This window comes from Trachemys scripta, chromosome 3 (assembly GCF_013100865.1).
Source record: "Trachemys scripta elegans isolate TJP31775 chromosome 3, CAS_Tse_1.0, whole genome shotgun sequence".
Lineage (NCBI taxonomy): Eukaryota > Metazoa > Chordata > Testudines > Emydidae > Trachemys > Trachemys scripta.
The window spans coordinates 106,760,138-106,787,391 of NC_048300.1; the positions used below are offsets into that span (position 1 = coordinate 106,760,138).

General features: G+C 41.6%; 1 protein-coding gene across 3 annotated transcripts in view; it reads left to right on the forward strand.

Annotated features, from left to right (window-relative positions):
• The first annotated feature begins 10,392 nt into the window (after positions 1 to 10,392).
• MED23 (mediator complex subunit 23) overlaps positions 10,393 to 27,254 on the forward strand; it is a 46,879-nt gene continuing 30,017 nt past the window's right edge. Inside the window, exons 1-11 of one of the 3 annotated variants that reach the window (XM_034765648.1) lie at positions 10,393 to 10,945; positions 13,835 to 13,866; positions 13,990 to 14,077; positions 15,066 to 15,190; positions 15,341 to 15,452; positions 16,173 to 16,271; positions 17,171 to 17,272; positions 18,533 to 18,602; positions 21,114 to 21,226; positions 22,004 to 22,099; positions 22,662 to 22,679. In XM_034765648.1, the coding sequence (XP_034621539.1) occupies positions 10,886 to 10,945; positions 13,835 to 13,866; positions 13,990 to 14,077; positions 15,066 to 15,190; positions 15,341 to 15,452; positions 16,173 to 16,271; positions 17,171 to 17,272; positions 18,533 to 18,602; positions 21,114 to 21,226; positions 22,004 to 22,099; positions 22,662 to 22,679 (915 nt within the window). In that variant the 5' untranslated portion in view covers positions 10,393 to 10,885. The remainder of the gene's footprint in view (positions 10,946 to 13,834; positions 13,867 to 13,989; positions 14,078 to 15,065; positions 15,191 to 15,340; positions 15,453 to 16,172; positions 16,272 to 17,170; positions 17,273 to 18,532; positions 18,603 to 21,113; positions 21,227 to 22,003; positions 22,100 to 22,661; positions 22,680 to 27,254) is intronic. The other 2 variants (XM_034765646.1, XM_034765647.1) reach the window with 2 other exon arrangements.

Here is a 27,254-nt window from a genome sequence, read left to right on the forward strand (position 1 = left end):
TATACCATGTGATCCCTCCACTTCCCTAAAATAAACCTTAATTGTTTGTTATTCTTTCTGGCAGTGAATGTTTCTACCATCAGCTGACAGAAGGTAAATGTTAGCCACAAGAATGTTGAAGTTAAGACTCTGGTGGAGAAATGTAAGAGTCAACCTCTTTGTTCTCAAGATCAGTGTGGTGTTGTTTCTCTTTGATGTCCAGCTTCTCTGTGGCAAAAGATAGCATGTGAAGGTTCCCCCATGCTTTGAAACTGGCATCCATAAAAACTGTTAAGGTCAGGCTTGATGTACACAGGCTATAATGCAGTGACCACATTGTTTGCCAAGGCTACATTTAGGAATATCTTAAATTTGGTAAACTGAATTATGGCCTAGGTAATGAGCCTGGGTTAGAGCTACAGTTAATACCAGTTTGTGGGTTCATGTGGGTCAGGTTGAGGACCCAATTTAGGCTTAGTATATGGCCAATTTACAGACCCGGACTCTGGTTAGGTTTGGGTCAGATTTGCTTGACCTCTCCCTCTGGGCGGAGAGCTGAGAACTGGCATGCTGGGAGTCTCACCAAGCACACAATGTTGTGGCTGGGGTGTATAGCTGAGAATGGGCATGCACAATGTATATCACAGGCTCTCAACACTGGTCCTAGAGTGGGAGGATGGGAACACTCACTGAGATGAATGGAGGAGTTCGCACTGCTCAGAGCTATCCTTCAAGCTACCGCTCCATGAGGTGTTCTCACTGAACTGAGAACATCACCATGGTTTGATCCCTAAGTTTGCGCAAAAACAAACAATCACAATGACAGAATTTGCAACTTTAAGAAAAGCTGAGGTTGTGGGGGAGGAGGGCTGTATCTTGGGAACTTCTTCAGCAAATGGTTCCAAATTTGGTTCACTAATCCTACCCCACACTTTCATGAGGCACAACAAATTTCAAGACAATCTGAGTAACCATGTGGATTTTAGAGCACTTAGAAGAGTCAACCTTTAAACAGAAAGCAGTTCTCACCCTTAACTACAGTGGAGCTGGCATACTGCTATAATAAGGCTGTGATAAGGTTTGCTCATTTGTCTCAATGTTTTGCAGAGATGTGTCAATTTCAATGAAATTCCAAGAGAACCCAGGCAGATTTCCAACAGAATCCTCTGCCAGGTAGGGTTCCATAGGAAACTTGCCTGCTTTCCTGCTAGCTTGCCCACCTGGCTCCTCTGCAGCTCACCTAGGGTGCCCAGAGAGCAAGCGTGATGAATCGGGACAGGGGGTGGGGGGATAAAAGGAGCCTATATAAGAAAAAGACCCCAAAATCTGGACTGTCCCTATAAAATCAGGACATCTGGTCACCCTAAGCTCACCTGGTGGGATGACAGGAAGCCAAGAATATGGAAACTGTAGCTCCTTAACGGCCTGGGCTCTCAGGCTCTACAACTTAGCTCTTGGAGCCAGGGTTATCAGGGTCCCCTGTTCCTGGGAAGCCTGCTAGACAGGGTGACTTGTAGTTGAGGTCCTGGGGGTTTTTTCACCTTCCTCTGCAGCATGGGGCATGGGTCACTTGCAGGTTTAGACTAGTGTAAATGGTGGATTATCCGTAATTTGAAGTCTTTAAATCGTGATTTGAGGACTTCAGTAACTCAGTTAGAAGTTATGGGTCTATTACAGGAGTGGGTGGGCTAAGTTCTGTGGCCTGCAATGTGCAGGTTAGACAAGATGATCATGATGATCCCTTCTGACCTTAAAGTCCATGTGTCTATGAACTCACCAGGTAGATTGCCCCAGAGCAGGGCTCCCATTCTGCTTTGTGAAAAAATTCTAAATTTGCAGGGTTTGTTCCGAACTGGAATGAAACAAAATTTGTCAAAATCCTCTGCAAAATGGAATTACCATTCTCCAACCAGCTCTAATTGTGATGCAGATAAAGGGTCTAGTTTAAGCATAATACTGTGTCCAGATGATATGATGGCGCTAGTGTTAGTATTGGCTCTGTTTTGTTGGGACTGGGTTGCGACCATGGTCTAGGGTAAGGGTTGATGCCATTTTGTATGTTGCAGTTATGATAAGGGATAGGCCCATTTGAATGCCCAGACTGGGCAAGTGCTGTGACCAGTCTGTGGGCCAGGGGAAGAGTTAGAGTTGTTTAAGGTTGCTGATCCAGGGTCTGGTTAGATATGGACCTAGACTGTGAGCATGGGCTGGGGTTAAGTTTGGTGCCTGTATGTGGCTTTAGACTAGCATAACGTGTCACACCGTCTGGAGTGGTTTACGACTGTGAGAGCCAACCTCAGGAGAGACTGTCAAAAGGCATGGCAGAGACTCCAAACGGGGTGTATGTTCTATAACTAGATTTCTCCAACCCAATAACAAATGTGAACTCCTGAAGCACCAAAACAGTCTTACCATGGAGTCACAGACAGTCTCCTTGGGCATTCCAGTCTATCTTACCAACCAGGCAAGGTGGACTTAATGACAGTTAGTTGTTACACTCTAAAGATCACAAAAGAGTCAGGTTGCTTCCAGTCCTAAGAGACTGGTCACTTACCCCAGATCAATTTGTACCTCCGATCTCACACCAGAGACAATACTTGTAGCCAATCCTATAGTAGACGAATTAAGGATTTATTAATTAGGAAAAATAAATGAGAGTTATTTACAGGTTAAAGCAGACAAGCATATATACACAAATGAGTTGCAGTCTATGGCATTAAGCATTTTGCACTAGGCAAAGTCTTTTCTTGTTAGGTGAGTTGCATAGTTTAGAACAGGGGTTTCCAAACTTGGTTCGCGGTTTGTTCAGGGTAAGCCCTTGGCAGGCCGCGAGACGCTTTGTTTACCTGAGCATCCGCAGGTACGGCCGCTCGCAGCTCCCAGTGGCGATGGTTCGCCGTTCCCGGCCAATGGGAGCTGGGGGAAGCGATGGCCCAGCCTGCAGGCCCATTGGCTGGGAACAGTGAACCATTGCCACTGGGAGCTGCAAGCGGCCATACCTGCGGACGCTCAGGTAAACAAAGCGTCTCGCAGCCCGCCGGGGGGTTATCCTGAACAAGCCGTGAACCAAAATTGGGAACCCCCTGGTTTAGAACAAACATTTTACACCTATATTGCAAATACCTAAGTGTTACCTCATAGCATGAGATACCAACATTATAAGTAGGATTAATACATGTAGCAACTTACAAACAGTTCATAAAGTCTAAACACTAAATATTTTTTAAGTCCAATACCCATCTTAACACACAGGAGAGCTGGATTAGTTTCCAGCAGTGAATTTGCCAGTGCTTGGCTGAGGCATAAAGCCTTGGCAAGAGCTTTTACCTGGTCTGCACTGTGACGGTCACGTTAACACCACCCTATACCGAAAACCCACCGACCGCTATGCCTACCTTTATGCCTCCAGGTTCCATCCCGGACACACCACACAATCCATCATCTACAGCCAAGCACTGAGGTATAACCGCATCTGCTCCAACCCCTCAGACAGAGACCAGCACCTACAAGATCTTCACCAAGCATTCTCAAAACTAGGATACCCGCACGAGGAAATAAGGAAACAAATCAACAGAGCCAGACATGTACCCAGAAGCCTCCTGCTGCAAGAAAGAAACCAACAGAACTCCACTGGCCATCTCCTACAGTCCTCAGCTAAAACCTCTCCAATGCATCATCAGTGATCTACAACCCATCCTGGACAACGATCCCTCACTTTCACAGGCCTTGGGAGGCAAGCCAGTCCTCGCCCAGACAACCTGCCAGCCTTAAGCATATTCTCACCAGCAACCACACACCGCACCATAGTAACTCTAACTCAGGAACCAATCCATGCAACAAACCTCGATGCCAACTCTGCCCACATATTTACACCAGCAATACCATCACAGGACCTAACCAGATCAGCCACAACATCACCAGTTCATTCACCTGCACGTCCACCAATGTAATATACGCCATCACGTGCCAGCAATGCCCCTCTGCTATGTACATCGGCCAAACTGGACACTCCCTACGTAAAAAGATAAATGGACACAAATCAGATATTAGGAATGGCAATATACAAAAACCTGTAGGAGAAGACTTCAACCTCCCTGGACACACAACAGCAGATTTAAAGGTAGCCATCCTGCAGCAAAAAAAATTCAGGACCAGACTCCAAAGAGAAATGCTGAACTTCAGTTCATTTGCAAATTTGACACCATCAGCTCAGGATTAAACAAAGACTGTGAATGGCTAGCCAACTACAAAAGCAGTTTCTCCTCCCTTGGTGTTCACACCTCAACTGCTAGAAGAGGACCTCATCCTCCCTGATTGAACTAACCTTGTTATCTCTAGACTGATTCTTGCCTGCATATTTATACCTACCTCTGGAAATTTCCACCACATGCGTCTGACGAAGTGGGTATTCACCCACGAAAGCTTATGCTTCAATACGTCTGTTAGTCTACATGTTACAGAACAGAAGTGAGAGAGAGAGAGAGAGAGCAGAACAGGAAAGATGGATTCCAAGAAGCTGTCATGGGAACAGTTAGAGTGAATGGACAGAGAAAGGAACATGCAGGGAAAAGACATTAGATGTGATATAGTAGCAGACAAGTCTGCTAGAGAACTTTGTAGCCCACGGATCCAATTCATCCTGCCAACATACCATTGTGTGCTGCATACTATTCAGAACACAGAGTACTGGGGGCATTCATTAATCCACTCACTTCTGAGAGGGAGGTAGCAACATGCATTCAACATACATACGACAGCCCCAGAATTCACCACGTGCCATAACAAGTCTCTAAAATACAAAAGATGGCCGGAAGACTTTTTTGCATCTGTACTTGTGGCAGAATAAGCAAACATAGCACATTTCTCATTTCCCCTCACCCTCCCTTCAGAAAAATTAATAAAAAGACTAGGCTAACAAATCTCACATTTATGGGAACGTACTTGGTTCCAGGCAGGTACCCTCATAATCCCAGCAGCAGTTTTGAAGTTCTTTACAGCCACCATGACACTGGCAGCCCTGCCCCTTTTTATTAAATGGCTCATTACATCTGTTTCTGCAGCTGCCTGTAAAGAGAACAAAAGATGGTTTTAGCACTAAAGTTATTCCAATCCTTAAGAATACAACAATTAAATAGAACATGGCCAGGAGCCTAGAGTCAGAATGTTCTGAATAATTGTCAAAAACTATTTCCCAAATCACTTCTCAACACATTTAGTAAAATTAATAATATGAGCTTATTTCCATCAAAGTTGGGTGACGTCCACACAAAACTGTGTGTGTGTGTATAAAATTAGGATAATTATAAAAATAATATGAATATTATTATGAATAATGATACGGGGAAAAGATGTGAAATTCAGACTAGGTAAACAATCCTTGTAAACAAAATTGAAAGTAAAACAATATTTTAAACTATTAATTTTAAAGTTATATAAAGAGATACAGTCATACATGTTCACAAAGAACTTTGTGCCAAAACAGCTGTCTCAGGGTATGCTGAGTCTCAGAGTATGTCTATACTACACAGTTAATCTGTGTTTTTCTGGTTTTAGCCCAAACCCCCTACCATCCACATAGAAAAATCTCTGACCCACGTTTGGAGGTGCTTTAAGCCCAGCTTGTTTACCCAGCTGAGGGGTGTGGGTTAGAGCCCAGGTTGGGTTCTACTCTAATTTGGGCTGGCACCTGCCCCACTGTGCAATGAGATGCCGGCAAAATCACCTGAGTGTTAACAGTCCTCCACTGCCCTTCCCACAATTCTCCCTGAAGGACAAACAAGCTCTCCCACAAGTGACTGAGAAAGACTCCTAGAGTTTCTCATTACAAAGAACCATGGCATGTGCCCCCAGACACACATGGACAAGTGCAGAAATAGTTAGGACATAGTAATGCAAATATGGCTTTGCTGTGGTGGTGCTCACACCCAGACTGGACTAACCTGAATGCCAGTCACCCAGGTTAACTGTGCACTGTAGATATAGCCTAACTCAGGAGCAGTGTAATTCTGTTTTTCTATTTGAAATGCAAGCTTTCATACTCCTCACAATATTAAATTCCTTTTTATTATTTGTTTAGAGAATACATAATAGAAAAATAGAATATTCAGGTGGAGAAGTCTAATTATATTTTTCAAAAATTTGAGATATTGCAGAATTATTATGGGAGCTATCATGAAATTTACTTTGAATACTTAAGTTTATCCAATAGGATCAAAGCCATTATCACAAGATTTAATATCTCTGATTTTGTATTGCAACTGCTCGCTATTGTGTTACTATTTCATAAGCTAGGCCAGTCATAATGAAAGTAGTAAGAGTAAAAGGGCTTGATTCACAATTGCCCTGCAGCTTGCAGTCAAATACACCAGGGCAAAGTGGTTATAAAATATTGTATTCCGATCTGCTAACATTTTACACCACTTTGCATTTATTTTGTACAGGCGTAATTGATTCTACAGGGGGGAAAGCAATGGGAATCAGGCTCTACATGTCAATAAATGTTACATGGCAAGTTGACAATACATCGTATTATTTGGTTAAGAGTCACTGAAGAGTAACTACAGTTCATCATCATAGTTACAAGAATATCACAAGACGCTAGAAGAAGGAAACAAGCAAGAAAAATAACGAGTGGGGAAGAGCAGGGAAACAAGTTTAACACATTAACATAGGTGCCATAAGAATGAGGAAAAAAACATTTCATCATCATTCTGTGGCTGCACAGATAGAATTGATTTAAACGAAGCTATCCAATTGTTGACATTGCACTGAGCTGGTTGGGACATTTTTGACAAAATAAAATTTCATCAAAATAAGTTGTTTTGTCAAAGCCAAAATGTTTTATGGAGGCATAATGGTTTCAGCAAAGTTTTTGTTTGAAAGGGCCTTTTTTGGGTCAAGAATTCTCCAGTCACTTCTGACAAGAGAGAGACTGAATTGAAAAGCTCAGGCTTTTGATCTGAAAACAGATGTTTCAATGCATTTCCATTTCTCACTGGCCAGGCAGCGTGCCACTCAGAATCGGTTCACGTGCCGTGTTTGGCACGCGTGCAGTAGGTTGCCGACCCCTGGTCTATAAGGTGCCACAGGACTCTTTGTCGCTTTTTACAGCTTCTACTGTTACTACCACCAGTGAAGCGGCACTAGTGTAAAATTTTGACAGCTGTGGGGCTTATCTGTAATAATTTATGACTACTGTATGTTCTATATGTTTGTCTGATTGTTGTAAGGGGGTTATTGTGTGAAAACATGGGATTAATTCAAGAAGACTCTCTCCCCCCCCCCCCCCCCCTGCTACAGGAAGTGTGGCCTTTTAAACTAGGCCATGTCTACACTACATCGGTATAACTTCGTTGTCAAGGGGTGTGAAAAATCCACAGCCCTGAGGGTCACATGCAGTTATACCAATCTAACCACCAGTGTAGACAGCGCTATGTAGACAGTGCTTCTACTGTTACATAACTACTACCTTTCACATCGGTTTAGTAGCATCTTCACTGAAGCGCTACAGCCGTGTATTAAATATAGACTTGCCCTTAGTCAGGGTCTTTGTTCTCATATGTTCACAAGCTTGGAGATCCTCCCAGAAATACACAAAACCCTGACAAACTAGTCTGGTAATCTCCGCAGGGGGTCAGAGGTGGAACATTAAAGTGAATGGCTCTTGCACTGGTCCTTACAGGATAGTAGATGTCTGAAGCAGACAGAGTAGAGTTGCCAGGCATCCAGTTTTTGACTGGAACATCTGGTTGAAATGGGACCCTAGTGGCTCCAGGCAGCACCACTGACCAGGCCGCACCCCAACTCCCTACCTGCCTTGGCTCCATACGTCTCCCAGAAGCGGCCGGCGTGTCCAGCTCCAAGGCGCAGGGGTGGCCAGGGAGGCTCTGCTTGCTGCCCCCGCCCCAAGCTAGGGTTGCCAATTTTCTGATTGCAGAAAACCAAACACCCTTGCCCCAAACTCCACCCCTGCCCTGAGGACCTGTCCCTTTACAGAGATCCCGCCCCCACTCACTCCATCCCCCCTCCCTCCATTGCTTGCTCTTCCCCACCCCGCTCACTTGCTCATTTTCACCAGGCTGGGGCAGGGAGTTGGGGTGTGGGAGGGGGCAAGGGCACCAGCTAGGTGTGCATGCTCTGGGGTGGGGCCAGGGATGAGGAGTTTGGGGTTTGGGAGGGAGCTCCAGGCGGCGGTTGGGGGCGAGGGGTTCAGAGTGTTAGAGGGGGCTCTGGGCTGTGGCAGGGGTTGGGGGGATGAGGGCTCCGTCTGGGGGTGCGGGCTCTGGGGTGGGTCTGGCAATGAGGAGTTTGGGGGGCAAGGCACGTGGTGCAGGCACGGGGAGGGAGTTTGGGTGGGGAGTAGGCTCAGTGTTGGGGCGCGGGAAGGTGTACCGGGTGCAGGCTCCAGACGGTGCTTACCTCAGGCGGCTCCCGGAAGTGGCTGGCATGTCCAGCTCCTAAGTGGAGGAGCCAGGTGGCTCCACGTGCTGCCCAGGAACCATGGCCAATAGGCGCTGCAAAGCGTGACCAGGTATCTGGTTTTCGACAGGAATACTCAGTCGAAAAAGGACCCTGGTGACTCCGGTCAGCACCGCTGACTGGGCCGTTAAAAGTCCGGTCAGCGGTGCTGCAGAGCCAAGGCAGGCTAGTCCCTGTTGGGATGGTGCCAAATTGGTGTGGCCATACTGAATGAATGGTGTGAGCATAACTTGACATGACTTAAACATGGCTGAATGGCTGCCGAGGATCCTGGGAGCAGAGTCCCTTTAGCAGAAGCAGATTTGATAAAGGACTGACAAAGCCTGAGTGTGTGATCAATATTGAACCTATTGGTCAGCAAATATGGGCCCATGCAAAAGTAAATATCACATGTATAAAGTTCCAGCATAGAGCACAGGTCAACCTGGTTATAGTGACCTTACAGCAAGGACACCACGCAGAGAGCCAGAGTGAATGACTGATGAGTGAGTAAATATGGGATGATCTTCATTCAGCACCCCCCCAACCCTTCTAAAATACTAATTAGGTAAAATTAATAACCACACGCCCACTGGGCATGCTTGTAAGACATGTGACTCCTTTGAGGAAAAAAGAATATAAGACTCAAGCAAAGTAATTGATGCTGGAAGAAGCAATACTGCTGGACAGAGTAGCCAAAATTCTGCTCCGTGGCTCGAGTAGGACTGTGAACCAGAGGGGTGTCAAGGCAACCTAAGCCTTGCCTCGAGGGAATCCAGACAGACCAGAGGTTTCAGAAGAACAGACCTGGAGGGAAGAAGTCGTCTATAAAATTGGTAATCACATTCTCTGTTTGCCAAGCAGAAACTGCGTGGGGCTAGCGCAAGGCCTGTTTGTGTATGTTTGTGAAAGAGAGACTCGTTAAGAGGAATGTATAGCTCTTAATTTCTAACATAGGAGTTACGTGCTTAATATAACCCTTTACCACTTATATAATTCCTTCTCAATAAACTGCTGTGCATTGAAGATAATTACTGTGGACCTTTTTCACTGGTATGACAGTAATCTGCTCCACTGGGAGCCAGTAGAGATCCATTTCGGGGGTAGTAGCACCCCCTGGTGTCAATAGTCCCTACCTGTCCTGGGGCAGCAGGTCAGGCTCCAAGGCGGGGGGACTACGAGGCTCTGTGCACTGCCCCCGCCCGGAGTACCAGCGCCGGCAAGTGGGAGCTGCGGGGCAGTGTCTTCAGGTGAGAGTAGCGCGCACTGCACAGTTTCCTGCCCCCTTCCCCTCCTGCCTAGGAGCTGGACCTGCTGGCCACTTCCGGGGCGCAGTGCGGTGCCCCAGTACAGGCAGGCAGCCTGCCTTGGCTCTGCAGCACTGCTGACCAGCAGCCACCAAAGGTAAACCTATGCCCCAGCCCTGAGCCCCCTCTTGCACTCCAAACACTGCATCTCTGGCCCTACTGCAGAGCCTGCACCCCCAGCCCAGAGACACCCCCCCCTTCCATACCCTGAACCCCAGCACAGGGAAAGTGAGTGACGGTGAGGGAGAGCGAGCCATCAAGGGATGGGAAATGTAGTGAGGAGGGGTGGCGCTTTGGGGAAGGGATGGGGCTAAAGTGTTCAGTTTTGTACCAATAGAAAGTTGGCAACCGGGAGCAGCCTGACATCCAGTCTCTGCACCTTAGAGTGCTGAGGCTTAGCATAAAACAGCCCTGCCTGTGCCCCTAACGCTTTCCGGCGCTTTGCAACGATATCGTAGAAGATCCAACCCTGCTCAAATCAGGGCCAATCCCCGGACAGATATTTACCCCCGTTCCCTAAACGGCCCCCTCAAGGATTGAACTCACAACCCTGCGTTTAGCAGGCCTGTGCTCAGGCCACTGAGCTATCCCTCCCTCCTCTCAGTTGTCTCTTGTGATGCAACAAAGCCTCGGTTGAAGACGGCGGCCTGGCCGCTGCCTGCGCCACTGCGGCCAAGCTCTTGAGCTGCAGCCTCCCCAGTGGGACTTGCTGGACAAGCTCTGGGAGCCGCGGGAGACGCCTCGGCCCGAGTCCCGCCCAGGGCAGGGCCAGGCCTGAGAGCGGCTGACACGCGGGGCGTAGCTAGCCTAGTCCCCGCCATACTCCCCCCAAGCCAGGGGCGCGCTCGTGTTCCGCACCGGCCTGTTTCTCCCCGCGGCGCACACGGGGCCCGGCCTCAGGCCAGGGAGGTGCGAGAGCCGGAGGCTGGGGGCGGCCCCAGCGCGGAACTGCTCGGCCCGGGAAGCTGCTTCCCGGCGGGGACGGGTTCAGGGACGCACCTTCCGCCTGGGTCGCCGCCGGACCCAGAACCGCCGCCGCTCGGTTCCTCGGCGCGGCCACCCCGGCGCGGGAGCAGGAGCTGGTCCCGGTTCGGTGCCGCCGCTGCCCGCAGGGAGTCTGGGGCCGAGCCCCGGGCGGGGCCATGGCGATCCCGATGGTGCCGATGGAGACCCAGCTGCAGAGCATCTTCGAGGAGGTGGTGGTGAGTCGCAGAGCCGGGCCGCCCCAGCCCCAGGGGCCACGGGGTGGGAGGGAATGGGGGGCTCTGGGGTGTTGCGAGGCGGGTCTGGGTGTAGCGGGGATGTGAGGAGCTGGAGACTTATTTACAAATTGGGGAGTGATCCATAGTTGCTTTATGGCCCTTGCTGATTTTGTCCCAGCATCATGGGGCCCGGGGGCAGTACGGGCCCCTGTGGGATGTTGTTACAATTTTAAAGAGCTGGTGTGTCCCACTAATAACGGGCTGAAAGAATGAGGCAACAATAAAGCAGTTTGGTGGAAGAACATAAGTCTCAGCTCTCTACTTGCCTAACTAAAGCTAGATTGTGGTGATTTGTAGATACGGCAGAAGTTGGTTTTAAGGAAGGATTTAAAAAGAGGACAGATGGTGGCTTGGAAAATTCTGTTAGGAAGGTGGGTTTTTTTTTTCAGGAATAGGGGGATGATTTGGGAGAAATCATGGAAATACTCGAGAGAGAAGGGCGTGATCAAGGCAGGCATCATTGGCAGGTTTGATGGGTCATTCAGTTGTCAAGCTGAGTAGCGCAGGGCTAAACGATAAAAACACCTGAAAAGCAAAACCAAGGAGTTTGTGTTTGATACGGTGGAGGAGAGGGGAGCCAGTAGAGGAATACAAAGAGTAGGGAGATGTGGTTGGAGCCAGGAAGATGATCCCAGTATTTTTAGTAGACTTAAGGAAAGTGATGTGTCAGGTATCTAAGTCAGCGAGGTTGGGTTACAGTAGTCAATGCCTGGGATCACAAGGAGCTCAACAAGAGATCTGGCAGTCAGACTGAAAAGGCTGAATGTTAAGTAGAAGCAACAAAACTTGGATAAGCCCTGAATATGTAGATCTTATAGTAGTGGTTCTCACAACAAACTTTTGCTGGTGGCCAGTCTGACATGTTTTCCTAAAATATGTAATTAACTTCAAGCAAAACAAATAAATACGTATCTATACATATCCAAATCATTGTAACTTGTAACATGTAGGGGTTTTTTTCAGATTCAATAATAAAAATAATATACATTATCTCCCTCAGATGTAAACTAACTTGTTTGTCTTAGTGATTGGCTGAACAAGACGTAAGACTGAGTGGATTGTAGGCTCTAAATTTTTACATTGTTTTGTTTTTGAGTGCAGTTAACCCCCCCCCCCCCAAAAAAAAATTCTACATTTGTAAGTTGCACTTTCAGGATAAAGAGATTGCACTACAGTACTTGTTTTGATGTGATTTGAAAAATACTATTTCTTTTGTTTATCATTTTTACAGAGCAATTATTTGCAATACAAATAATAAAAAGTGAGCACTGTATACTTTGTATTCTGTTTTGTAATTGAAAACAATATATTCGACAATATAGAAAAACATCCAAGAAAGTAGTACATTTCAATTGGTATTCTGTTGTTTAACAATGCAATTAAAACTGTGATTAATCATGATTAAATTTTTTGATGAGTTAACTGCAATTAATCGATAGCCTAATTTAAATATTCTTTTTATATCCACCCTGAAGTGACTAAAGAACATCATTAACAAACTTAAAATATATTTTTCTGAGAAACTTGCTTTTGTCTGCAAAATTGTTTTTGGCTTATGGTTGTGAGGATCACCTGATAATGTGAACTGATTAAATACTGTGTCTGAATGTTCAGAAAGACACTTCCAATGGTTCTGTTGTACTCATGGCTTTGCCAACCACTAGAGAAATTAACGAATGGTTGCTTTCAGTGCTGCTATTTGTAACTTTCATTACTCTGTGGACAGCTGTGAAACTAAGTATCAGAGGGGTAGCCATGTTAATCTGTATCCACAAAAACAAGGAGGAGTCCGGTGGCACTTTAAAGACTAACAGATTATTAGTCTTTAAGGTGCCACCAGACTCCTAGCTGTGAAACTGACTTTAGTTTCTGTCAAGAATTTAGGAGAATCAACTCTCTGCAGGTTCTTGGAAAAGCTATAAGCTGCTGTAAGCAGGCAATGCAAGGACTTACAGGTGAAAAAGGACCATCAAAGGCACCCTCTATTCCTTCACATCCTATTACCAGTAGAGAATAATATTTAAAGCATTTAATGTCATTATATATACATTGATGTGGTGCCATCATCTTGAATATTGTGTTCAGCACTAGACACCCTATCTAAATATAAAAGAAATGTGAAAGGCCCATAGAAGGGCAACAAAAATTATTAGAGGGATGGAAATAATCTCACGTGATATACTAAAAAAGACTGTTCAGAAAGGAGAAAAGTAAGAGGATATATAAAATAATTAATGGTATAAAGAAGGTAAATTGAGTATTTCTATATAGCCTTATAATCCAAGACCATAGGATCATCCAGTAAAATTAAAAATCAACAGATGTAAATTAAATAAAAGGAAATACTTTCATACGCACAGCATAATTAATTTGTGGAACTCACTGTTGCATAATATAATTGAGGAAAAGAATTCAGTAGGATTCAGATGATTAGATCTTTATATTTATAAGAAGATCCACAGTTACACAAGCTAGAATAAAAAGTGAATAAAAATATAAATCCTCCTACTTCAGTACATAAATCAATCACTATGGGTTAGAGAGAAACTCCCTCCACCCATCTCCTCAAGAAATGTTGTTGTATATTTGTCAAAGGGCATGCATGGGAGGGCAGAGAGGGACATTGTGCCTGCTGAAGCATCTGGTGCAGGTCACTTTCAAGAGACAGTATATCAGGCTAGAAAGACCATTGGTGTGATCCTATGTTACTTTTTACTGAACATGCCTCATCTTGATAATTCTATTTTCATTACTACTAAGTGTATCTGTAGCAGAGCTTTAGATCAAGTTGCCATTAATCACCAAGACTTGAACCCCTTTCTCTTACAGAAAACAGAAGTTATAGAGGAGGCTTTCCCTGGGTGAGTGTAATGACAATTTATTTGTGCATGAGATTCATTGTGACTATCTTCTATATCTGCTTTTTTAATGGTGCTACCTTTCAAGAACACATTGCAGATAACTAGTGTTCTTATTTGCAATAGCATGTTTATGGACACTCCTGAAGATGAGAGAACCAAATTGATCAGCTGCCTGGGAGCTTTTAGACAGTTCTGGAGCAGTCTTTCCCAGGTAAGCATTTCATTTATTGCTAATGTAGTTATATTTTACAGCACCCGATAGTGTACTAGATACATAGCTAAGGCATGATTCCTGTCCCAAACAGCTCACAATCTAATTTCAGACTGGGGAAAACAAGTAGTAGGGAAATAACAAAACACTATGGTGAGCTTAGATGGGAAGGATAGTGCTGACATCAATGAAATTACATGATTACTTGGCAAAGGCTGGTGCACAACATGGTGTAGTAGTAAAGAATAACTCCTTTTATAAATATAAATATCAAAAGTAAATGGTCATTTCTAGGGTAAATGGGATAATTTCTTACAGCTGTTGTGGTAGAAGAGGTTCTGAAGGAGGGCCTTGAATGAAAGGAGGGATATATTTCATGAAAAACATTTATGCATAAAATATTACTATCCGATGAGTGACCATTCTTGAAAAGCATGGGTCTTTGATATAGGTAGAAAGAAATGCATTATACATAGGGTTTTCTAAAGCAATCATTAAACTTCTCTGATTACTTTATGCACTGCCAAAATTCACTCAAATCTCTGTTGATGCATCCTGTGTTCGGCAGCCTATTCCACTCTGTTTCAAAGTAATCTGATTATTTGTTCCTGTTCACAAGTATCATTCCTTACTTTGGTATATCCTGCTATTATAAAACATTAATATCGGTAAATGAATGGTTTAATTTAATTACATACTGGATATATGAAGTCTTCATTTCAACTCTGTAGTCAGCCCAGCAATATACTTTCTTTGTTTCTCTTCACACAGGCTATCGGAATATAACTTTGTATGTCACAGATTGGGGAAATTTCTTGAAATAAGATAAAAGTGGATGTTAAAGGAGCAATCTTTGACAGATTAAATACCCAGAAGTCATTATCTCTCATTTGTTCCTTTTACTCAGTGTAGCAATTTGTGGTTTTAAGACGAAGTTACTTATGTTGCCATAGTAAGTAGTTTATTTTAATCCTCCACTGTTTTCCAGGAATCTCATGAACAATGTGTCCAGTGGATTGTAAGATTCATCCACAGCCAGCACAGTCCTAAAAGAATTTCTTTCTTGTATGACTGTTTAGCAATGGCAGTCGAGACTGGTCTGTTGCCACCCAGGTATGTTTAGTGTTGGTGAAGCAAGAAATACAATATGCATAAGTTGTAGAATCGTAGATTAATTAAAAAAAAATTCCTTAAAACTACTGTTAATTGGAAATCATCTACTTATTCTCGTGCATCACTCACTGTTGTATTCTTTTTTACTAGAATGGTTTGTGAATCTCTAATAAACTCGGACACCCTTGAATGGGAAAGGACACAGCTGTGGGCATTAACATTTAAACTGGTCCGGAAAATAATTGGAGGTGTAGACTACAAGGTATTTTTCCTAAGAAATTTTGGAAACTGTGGTGGTTTTTATAAGTTTATAGTGCTTCTTTCTGGTATTCCAGAGACTGTGTTGAACCTGTCTCTGTCAGTTTAGTATTTTGTCATCAATTAAATCAGATATTCACAATTTTTTTCCTAGTGTAGACCACATCTTAATTAACATTTTCTGTTGTACACCTTACTTCCCAGTCATGGTGACAGAGTCACCTTACCTTCCATTTTCAATTGCAAACTAAATAATATTCCTAATGCAATTTCAACAATTGTTTGCCTGGAAAAGTGTTGTTATAAAAACATTTAGGGTAATATCCTCAGCTCCATCTCTGTGCTATGGAAAGGGTCAGACTGAGCAATGTAAAAGGCATCTTACAGAAGCACTGTGTCTGGTGTGGGAAGAGTTTGCCAGTGCAAGCACTGAGGAAGACATTCGTAAATCTGCCTCTTGGGGTAAGTCTACACAGCAAAGAAAAACCCGTAGCTGGCCTGTGCCAGCTGATTCAGACTCACAAGGCTTGGGCTGCGGGGCAGTTTCATTGCTGTGTTGACTTCCAGGCTCAGGCTGGAGCCCGGGCAGTGGGTTCTTACTGTGACTCTTAGAAGCAACTCACCGAACCTTGTCCTTAATATTTTCTGAGCTGTCTTCTGATGCACTTTGGCTCCTAGAAATTGAGAATTTTTGTGAACATTAATTTGTATATGATTCTCTCAGGGTGTGCGAGATCTATTGAAGGTGATCCTGGAGAAAATCCTAACTATTCCTAACACAGTGAGCTCAGCTGTTGTACAGCAGCTCTTAGCAGCAAGAGAGGTAACTCTAAAATGTTATATGGTGTCACAATGAAAAAGTTGGTCTCAATCTTTAGTCATTGATCTTCATAATATTCTAAAATGGATCTCTTTGGAGCCTTTTAGATCTGATATAAATGAATAGCTAAAGCTGATGACATGTCTTCTACTGGTTTTTGTGCCAGTGTATTTCAGGGTCATCTAATAGTGATCCTTCTCGTATTATCTACAACAGTGGTTTTCTGCCTGTGGTCCGTGACCCGTGGGGGTCTACAGACTATGTCGATTTCCAAAGGGGTCCGCCCCTCCATTTGACATTTTTTAGGGGTTCGCAAATGAAAAAAGGTTGAAAACCACTGATCTACAACATTTCCATTACCAGGCTATCTGGGCATAGTAGAATGCAGTGATGTAGCCGTGTTGGTCCTAGGATATTAGAGACACAAGGTGGTTTACCTCACCCACCTGGGCGTAGTAAAGTCAGGTTAGAATCTCAGCCTTAAAGGGATGCTAAATAAGCTTTATGAAATCCAGTATTAATATTTTCATTAAACCAAAAAAAAAAGAAAAACAGTTGGGATTTAAATATTTCCCATTGTTGCAACCAGATATTGCAGAGTTGTGCTAGCGCATTAGAACCAGAAATTGAATCTCACCATTCTTCTTTCATTGTCCAAACTGAGTAAAATGTAAAAAGCAAACAGCATAAAGGGTGAAAAACAAGATACAATTTAATGACAATTTCATTATAATCAATGTGATACTAATAACACAAGTCACAGTTTAAAAAAGTAACTTAATGTCCCTTCAAATCTTACGTGTCTAGCTTCTAGAGCTCATTGTAGTTTATTTAATAATATTTAATTTGTTTATGGTAATTGTCCAAATTGCCTTACATTTTAAAATTTTACTTATTTCTAGGTTGTAGCCTATATTTTGGAAAGAAATGCTTGTTTATTACCTGCCTACTTTGCAGTTACAGAGATAAGAAAACTGTACCCGGAGGGAAAGCTTCCTCATTGGGTAAGGGTTTATTCATTATATTTTATAAAGTGATATGTGCCTCGTTCTCTCCTTACAAAACATTGAGTGCAATTTTTTAAAAAATGGATGCCTAATGCCTTGTCTATACAGTACCTAAAACTTAGGTTGACCTAACTACATCGCTCAGGACTGTGAAAAATTTCATGTCCTGTGCAATGTAGTTTGGTCAACCTAACCCTGACTGTAGATGCAGCAAGGTCAACAGAAGAATTCTTCCATCGACCTAGCTGTCATCTCTCAAGAGGTGAATTTACTGGAGTAACAGAAACCCCCCTGCTATCACTGTAGTATTTGTCTGTGCTACAGCAGCATAGCTGCAGCTGTGCCTCTGTAGCACTTGAAAATATACTCTTAGTTTCTGTTTAAGCACTAAATGAGGCCCCTGTATTGCAGCTGATTCGCTGGCAGAACCCTGTGCTTACGCGCGGATCATGCCATAGACTCCATGCAAGTGGCCTAACTTTCAAAATTGTTGAGTGCTCAGCAGGTCTTATTGATTTAAAATTTGGAAAACTAGGCAACTTATTTAAGTTGACTAAATTAGGCTTAAAAACAGCAACAAAAACTACACACAAACGTTGGCCATATTGCTTTAGATGTGCATCTGAATGTTATGTTCTCGAATTTTAGCATTTGAGACTGGGTTGAAATTCTTCATGTGCCTACCAGCTTTATTCACACTCTCCATATGACTAGGAAGATAAGCAAACAGCTTTAATTTTCCAGTATGGCCAGTTTTGTGGCCTGATATTCACCATTACAGAATTATTTGGCATTTTCGTATAATCAAAACAGCCTTCACTTCCTAAAGATTGTGATACTCATTCAATACATGTTCCTCTTGTCATTTTGGTTCTTTTGAAGAACCAGATCTCTGGTTTTGCTTGCACAGAAAGGGGCATGTTTCTTTGATTAATGGAGATAAGGGATGAAACTCCCATTGATTTCACCGGGGCCAGGATTTCATCCAAGAAGTGGTAAGTTAAGTGCCTTTGAGGAATTGCTCAGATGAAGAAAATGGTGTTCTATTGCTAAATAGAATTTTAAACCTGACATGAAAGGCAATAAATAATGTACATTGCAAGAATGTTGTACACGTGAAAAGTAGCTATTTTGATTTGCTCTGATTTCTGCCAAAAAGAGCATAGATCCTTCAAGTAACTTACCTGATTTAATGTCTTGTTTTAAATTGAATATTATGTTAATTTAAATAATTTAGTATTAATAATCTTCTTTCAGTTGCTAGGTAACTTAGTATCAGACTTTGTGGATACCTTCAGACCCACCGCAAGAATAAATTCCATTTGCGGTAAGAAAGCACGAGTGAAGTGAATTTAGATTGAATTGAATTTTTAACCAGTAGGTCTAGCTAATTTGGGGTTAGCCTTTATATGTTAATTCGTGCAAAATGCTTGAGTGTGTAGCATTTATGTAATACCTATCAATGACTTTTTTTATCCTGCTTCAATTTAAAAAAAGTTTGAAAACTTATTTGGATTTACCAGATTAAAACTACTGCTTTGAGCAGAGGTAGAAAGTGGAAAATTGCTTTTTTTTCACTTGCCCCCTCTGCACAAAGTGATATTGTCCCTTCTGTGGTCTTAACCTGGCCTATGAATTCAAGGGTGTGTCTACATTTAATTACTTTTGCACTGGTCTAGCTATGCCGAATTCCCTAATTTATGTGATCTTTTAGTCTCCATTAAAAAAAAAAAGTTTTTTCATTCAGTTTTACTCCTCTCAAGAAATCTGCAAAAGTTTGATTAGGGCATTTCAGTCCTGTTTAATACTATTTTTGCTCTTTTAGAAGAAGGATGCTTTTTTTCCCTGTACATTTTTGTTGTTGTTGTTGTTGTTGGTTATTTCTTTGTTTTTGCAAGAGTATGCTAACACTCTTAAGTATATTTTTCCAAACACATGGAAAGGATTTATTCATGTGACTCTCAGTCCTGGAAGAGATTTCCTGATTTGCTGAAAGTATTTGCATAAATGACCAGGTGTATTGTTGACTTTATACATTCTCTGACTCTACAAACAGACTATATACAGTTTAAGGTGGAAATAGTATTAGAGGTGCTTGCTGTGTATAGTAGTTCTGCCCACACCCACTACTACTACAGTATAGTAGTATAATTACTGCTGAAGGCAGGAAACCAGAGTGGGTGGACTAACCGTCTACAGTAACTCCTCCCTTAACCTCGTCCAGTTAACATTTCATTGTTACATTGCTGATCATTAGGGAACATGCTTATTTAAAGTTGCACAGTGCTCCCTTATAACGTTTTTTGGCAGCCATCTGCTTTGTCCACTGCTTGCAGAAAGAGCAACCCGTTGGAGCTAGCTGGTCAGGGCTTGGAACTAGGGTGGACTGGCAGCCCCCCATCAGCTCCCCTAAGTTCCCTGTGTGGCAACTTCCCAGCAGGCTATCAATTGCAGGGCAGTTCAGCTGTCCCTCCCCCTCACTGCCGGGTGCTGCTCCTGCCCTCTGCCTTGGAGCTGCTCCTGGAAGTCTCCTGCTTGCTGTGTGTGTGTGGGGGGGAGGGGGGTGCTAATGTCAGGGTGTCTTCCTCCCCCTGCTCCTGCCCCCCATCTCCACAGAGCAGGTGGGGAACATCACAGGGTTCGGGATGGAGGGAGCTCGCTGGCAGCAGCTGCTGTCTCAAGTGGCTGATCTACTTAAAAAGGCAATGTACCTAGAGTTGGGTCAGCATACTTAAAGGGGCAATGCACGTGTCTGTCTCTCACACACACATGGTGAGTGTCTCTGTCTCTCTCTGCCACATTGCCTCCCCTCCCTCCATTCGTGCTGCCTTGTAGAGTGTGAGGCTACATTAACAACAATGTGTTTAACCCTTGAGGGCTCAGACGAGTGCTAGTTCATCATTTAGCAGTAAGGCATTCCCTGGGAAATATTCCACCCTGACTCCACCACCTCAACCAAGCTTCACAATCATCATTGCTGCGTACAGTATTAAATTGTTTGTTTAAAACTTAGATATATGTGTGTGTGTATACATATATACATACAGAGAGAGAGTCTTTTGTCTGGCGAAAAAAATTTCCCTGGAAGCTAACACCCCTCCCCTCATTTACATTAATTCTTGTGGGGAAATTGGATTTGCTTAACATCATTTTGCTTAAAGTCGCATTTTTTAGGAACATAACTACAACGTTAAGTGAGGAGTTACTGTACTTTAATAGGGTGGCAGGGGGAAAGCAGTTATCCTTTAATTTCATTTTGTTTGAGGGAAGTTGAAGGCTCAGTGTAGCCAAACTGAATATTATTACATTACTTCTCCTGTGCTTTTGGATGTAATGGCAATAAAGGAACTATGACCATCCAGAGAAGAGGCTTGACCCATTTACAATAAAAGGTCCATAATGGCCCATTATGGCTGAAATACAACTCCTGCTTTAGTTATAAACATTTATTGGACCAAAAAAAAGTTTTTATGGTCTGAGCATATGATGTGAATAGGAAGACTTCTCCTGAGGATAAATAGTATCTTTTAGTGTCATATTTACAAGTATTTTAATATATCTGGGGATGTCCAAACTGAACAGTTTATAGCAAAACATAATAGTTGAGTTTGCCCTTTAGCTAATGAGTTGAGATTTCTAATGCAAAAGGAATAATTGCTAACATTGGAAGCTTTATGCTAGCCAATTCCTGGTGGGAGATAACAGATTTAAATAAATATAGCGGGAAGGAATATTATTAGTAGTTTCCGAGTTGTGTTCTTGACCTTTAATGATTAAGTGCCATATCCACTCAACTTCCTTAGCGTTTATCCTTTCTCATTCTGTGTAATATGTGCAGGACGTTGTAGTCTTCTTCCTGTGGTAAATAACTCTGGCGCCATGTGTAACTCATGGAAGCTGGATCCTACAACCCTTCGTTTCCCTTTGAAAGGACTCTTGCCATATGATAAGGTATGCATGCGTAAACCTCTTAGTTATGAAACTTTTGTGTGTTTAATCTATGAAATTACTATTTATTTGTAGATTAGAGAAAGGAAGAGGGCAATTATTTTGAAAACTCGGGCTATCCCATTTTCAATTAGAACTTCAAAATTAATTAACTTAATTTCTCCAAATACATGACACAGTAATGGCAAACCATACACACACCAGGCGGTATGTGATGTTTTTACTGCCTGGCACACTGATGCCCTGAATTCTGAGAAGCAGTAGGTGTTGCATGCACCTATTCTGTGTCGGCATGTGAGAGAGAGAGAGAGAGAGAGAGAGAGAGGAAGATATAGAGGAAATAGAATGTGGAAAAAAAGAACTATGTAGTTCATGACTTGCACAACAGGGCAAGACACCTGATTTCACTTTTTAAATTGGTCTCAGACCCCAGGAGCACTGTGGAGGCAGTGTGCACAGCCCTTATTGAGAGGAATCTCATTGGTCTTCTGAAGCTGCTCTGCCCATATTTCAAAGATGTTTTCCAAAAAGTATCCCATCTTCTTATTGTCGAAGAAGGTCACCCACAACTGGGAGTGTAAAACCTAGAGGAGGACACTCTCTGCTGATACTTACCTCCCTCTTGGGTATTCGAGAACAAAATAGTTCACCACCAATAGTACATACCTACAAATATAAACATATTGAAAAGAATTCATTTTTAATTTTGTTACATTTAATCACAACATTTAATTTAATCTTGAGGCAATGTTCGCGTATGTTTGTTTGTTTGTTTTTAAGGATCTGTTTGAGCCACAGACTGCTTTGTTGAGATATGTGTTGGAACAACCTTATTCCAGGGATATGGTCTGCAATATGCTAGGTCTGAATAAACAGGTACTGTACTATACTGTGATGCACGATTTAATTCTGCATAGAATCTGCACTATTCTTTTCTCTTTTCTTTGCTATAGCTAACTGAGCAAAACAGTTTAGGTCCGGACAATGATTTTTTTTTTAATATCATATTAGGTAAATTGGATTCTATATTGTACCTATCATTTTTATATTACTTTAAGGGTGTTTAAATTGAAAAATAGAGATTTAAAATATTGATTTTTTTTTTTTGCATTGCTTTTTTTTTTTTCCTATAAGGCCAGCCTCAACTATACCTTTGACAGACTATAACTTACCAAAGTTATTAGTTTTTTTTTTAAAGTTCTTGTTAATGTTCATGTAATTAGTTCCCAGAACTTTGTTGTATGTTGTTACTTTGGCATGTTACAGCATTCTATCAGTCGAGCACTGATTTTATTTTTTTATACCTTTAAGTGGGAGGGCTTTGTCTGACTTGGGATTCCTTGAGGCTGGCCTCATAGTCACTGTTTTGTCTTTTCTTTTTTTCTTCCTTTATTTTTGTTCTGTCCTGTCTTGTCCTGCCCATCCTCCAATGCTCTAGACCTTGAACATTGCTCAGGTATGTTCACAACCTTACTGTTGTATTGTGACTAACGATACGCTGGCCGCTTTGTAGCCACTGATTCCAGTTAGAGAATACATGTACGGTCAGGGCTTGAAATTGGCAGGACCATTAGATGCTAGGACAAGGGCAAATTCTCATTAAAATCTCTTAGGATATGAGAGATTTATTTAATATGAAAATTTACAGCCCCAGTGGTCCTCTAATCCTAAAATTTTAGTTGGGTTGGACCACCACCACTTCCCCACCTGATCTATAGGCTTTTTCTTGGTTTGCTGGAATTTTTGGATGAAGAGAGATTATTGGTCCAGTTCTTTCTTTCCTTATGTGAATATAAAAACATTCCTTGAATTCACTTTTAGCACTGTATATCTGGAGAGGCAACAACTGCTAAAATGGAACTTGATGGGGAGGTCACATTATCAGACAGCCTCTGTGACAAATTCCCTTTCCTACATTAACCTTCCAGTGTCCTCCAAGCAGGGTGAACTAAGAGAACACAAAGTGCTAGAAAAAATGTTTGTTTGTTTTTTAAAGCCAAATTTTATAAACCTTCTGTTTATTTCCTGTCCAAATCTACTGTATGGACTTATGCTTGAAATTGTAAATATTGGTTATTACAACCTTTTTTATTTTTTAAATTTTGAATCCTTCTTAGAATAGTAACTGGATCAACATCTATTTAAAAAAAAAAAAAAAGTAATATCTAAGATATGTAAAATAGCGTTGCTGTTTGCAATACTATGGTGAAGGTTGTGTCAGTGTTTCCATTTATAAAACTTCTTTCAGGGATTTGTAACTTGACTGTAAAATTTGCATGACTCTGAAACCTCGCATATAATATCTTCCACTGTAAATAAAAACAGATTACGTTACTTGATTTGGTCAGTCCTTTTGAATGCACAAACTTCTTTATCTTATCAAGCTATTTGACAAATAATACTCCATTGCATGTAATTATCCTAAATATTTTAAAACCAAAATCATCTAAGGCAGCTGAAATGTAAAAATATGAAAACTAGCCGCTAGATTAATATTTAAATTAATCGGATTTTTTATTGTCTCTAAATTTCTATTTAGACAATAGATCAGGTTGTCACTTTGTGCAGCTTTTTATGGTTTAGTTGCTAAATAGCACAAGACATAGGCTAAAATGTGTACTGAATGTATTGTATTTAGTTTATTGGTGGTGGTCTGCCCTTTCAGGCCAGAAGATCAAAGTTAAAATGTTAATTTTAACTTTTAAGTTTGCTATTCTCTAATTAAAAGATAACTGAAATACTTTTTTTTTTTTGAGTTCTAGATGGTATTTTCTACACAGCGTTTCAACCTAGAGTGAATTTTTATGGCAAAGAAACAAACCCTTGAAAAACATGGCTTATAATGGAAATGCTGACAGAACATGAACTGTAGCTGTGCTACCATAATACCAGTATATGGACTTTCAGACCATTGTATTGACAGTAAAAATTTAAGCATGAAATAGGGGGTGTATCAGGATAGAAGAGAAAATATTAAGCAGTACACCTTAAAAAATCCTATTTTTCACAGTTTTAAGTAGAATATGAAAGTTTACTCACATTTGGGTGTAGGTTAATTTATTATGACTGCATTGATATTTCCAGTAGCTTCAGTAAAATGTTGTATAGCACTTCCTGAAAAGCATGCTATTTGTGTTGCTACCTGCAGTAAAATTCTTAACTATTTTTGTGATGATGATGATAATCCATCTAGATCTAATAATAGTATTAGATATGAGTTAATCTATTGAAAGCCAAGTGGTTGTCAGTATAACCGAAACTATTGAAAATGTAAAGAAAATCATTAATAGTATAAACTTTGTTTTAAAAACTAGTTTTGTGCCTTGCCCACTCTTAGAAATAAACGTAGAAACAAATAAATATAGGACTATCCTACAATCAGATCTGCCCCTTTTACTTAGCTATGCTTTGCAGACCCTCACTTACCTATCCACACAGACCCAGTTGCAGGATTGGAGCCTTCGTGTGTACCTATTAGCTCATTACAGTAGAAAAGTGTTCAGGATAAATGTGATACCGATAAACAAGACCCTTGACCTGATTATCAAATATTCTTAAAAGTGAACAGCAAAACTGTTAGTATTATTTTTGTTTTTTAACCATGTATAGATTTATATTAGAAATATTTACTTTGAAAAAGTTCTTTGAGGTACACGAAAAGTACAAATTTAACTGTTTTTCATATTAACCTTGTAGAGACAAACATCAAGGCAGAGAAGGATACACAATTTTACACACTAATGTCAGGATTCTCAGTTTTTGTTTAGTCTTTTATGGCTATTTCTGTCACATTGGTCTCGATGAAAAATTATATCTTCAAAATATTCTTATAGTGTGTGGGTTCTGGGGGTTTTCCATTTTCTAGTAATGCACAATTTGGCATGCGAAAGTGTGGTACACCATCTCTTGCATAAGTGTTAAAAATTAAATTGTCCTTTAGGATGTACAGTTTGATCCAATTTGTATTTCATCTCGGTCAGTATATTACTAATTTCTTCCCAATATTTCTTTAACTTTGTACAGTTTCATAGAATGTTCGTCATAGCAAATATTTTAAATATGATTAGTTATTTTGGATGCCGTAAATTTCAGGAAGTCAAATTGCCACCTCTTCAAGGGGGCATCCTTTTCAGAAAGTGCTGAATAATCACCCCTTTATCATGTTTCAGGCTGGCATCCCATGTTGGAGTATGATTTTATTTTCTCTGTGACTAAACATACATTTAAAACAAATTGAAAACCATTTCCTCTTTAGTTTAGTTGCCTACAGTTTGGGTTCCTTGATGGTATCTCTGACCCATCAAACAGTAGAGTGCTCTAAGCTTTCTTTAACGTGTGATTTCTATCGCTTGGCAAGTGTGAATGAAAGATATCTTCAAACATTTTGTTTCTGTACCTGTAATTATTGCCTGCTGTTAATAATTTTGGACCTTAAAACAATTTTACTCATATTAAAATAGAAAGGAACATAAATTCTGGCAAGTCAAGTATAAAAGTATAATTAGGTGGGCCAAAAAAGAATTTGAAGCAAAAGAGAGACAAATGTAACAATAAATTTCTTCTTTTTTTTTCTTTCTTTTTTTTTTTTTTTAAAGTACATCAAAAGCAGGAAGCCTGCAAACAATCAGTAGGGCCACTGAACAATCGAGGTGCTAAAGAAGCTCTCAAGACAGACAAGGCCATTGTGGAGAAGCTAAATAAATTCTTTGCATCAGTCTTCTCTGCAGAGGCTGTTAGGGAGATTCCCAAACCTGAGCCATTCTTTTTAGGTGACAAATCTGAGGAACTGTCCCAGACTGAAGTGTCAGTAGAGGAGGCCTTGGAACAAACTGATAAAGTAAACAGTAATAAGTCACCAGGACCAGATGGTATTTACCCAAGAGCTCTGAAGGAACTCAATATGAAATTGCAGAACTACTAACTGTGGTATGTAACCTATTGCTTAAATTAGCCTCCATACCAGGTGACTGGCTGATAGCTAAATTTCTAAATTTTCGGAGATATCCCATCTCCTAGAACTGAAAGGGACCTTGAAAGGTCATCGAGTCCAGCCCCCTGCCTTCACTAGCAGGACCAATTTTTGATTTTGCCCCAGATCCCTAAGTGGCCCCCTCAAGGATTGAACTCACAACCTGGGTTTAGCAGGCCAATGGTCAAACCACTGAGCTATCCCTCCCCCCTAATATGGTGCCAATCTTTAAAAAAGGCTCCAATGGCGAACCTAGTAATTACAGCCTAACTTCAGCACCAGGCAGATTGGTTAGAACTATAGTAAAGAACAAAATTATCAGACACATGATATGTTGGGGAAGAGTCAACGTGGCTTTTGTAATTGGAAATCATATCTCGCCAATCTATTAGAATTCTTTTATGGGTTCAACATACATGTTGACAAGGGGTCCCTCATCAAAGACTCTTAAGCAAACTAAGCAGTCATGGGATAAGAGGGAAGGTCACCTCATGGATCAGTAACTGGCTAAAAGATAGGAAACAAAGGGTAAGAATAAATGGTCAATTTTCAGAATGGAGAATAAATAGTGGGGGTCCCTTAAGGATCTGAACTGGGAACTGAGCTGGTCAACATATTCATAAATGGTCTGGAAAAGGAGGTAAACAGTGAGGTGGCAAAGTTTGCAGACAATATAGAATTACTCAAGATGGCTAAATCGAAAGCAGACTGTGAGGAGTTGCAAGGGAATCTCACAAAACTGGGTGACTGGGCAAGAAAATGTCAGATGAAATACAATGTTGATAAATGCAAAGTAATCCGCATTAGAAAACATAGTCCCAATTATATATACAAAATGATGGGGTCTAAATTAGCTGTTACCATGGAAGAAGAAGGTCTTTGAGTCATTATGTATAGTTCTCTGAAAACGTGCTCAGTGCGCAGCAGCAGTCCAAAAAGCTAACAATGTTAGAAACCATTAGGAAAGGGTTAGATAATAAGACACACAATATTATAACGCCTCTCTACAAATCAGCGGTATGCCCACGCCTTGAATACTGTGTGCCATTCTGGTTGCCCTCT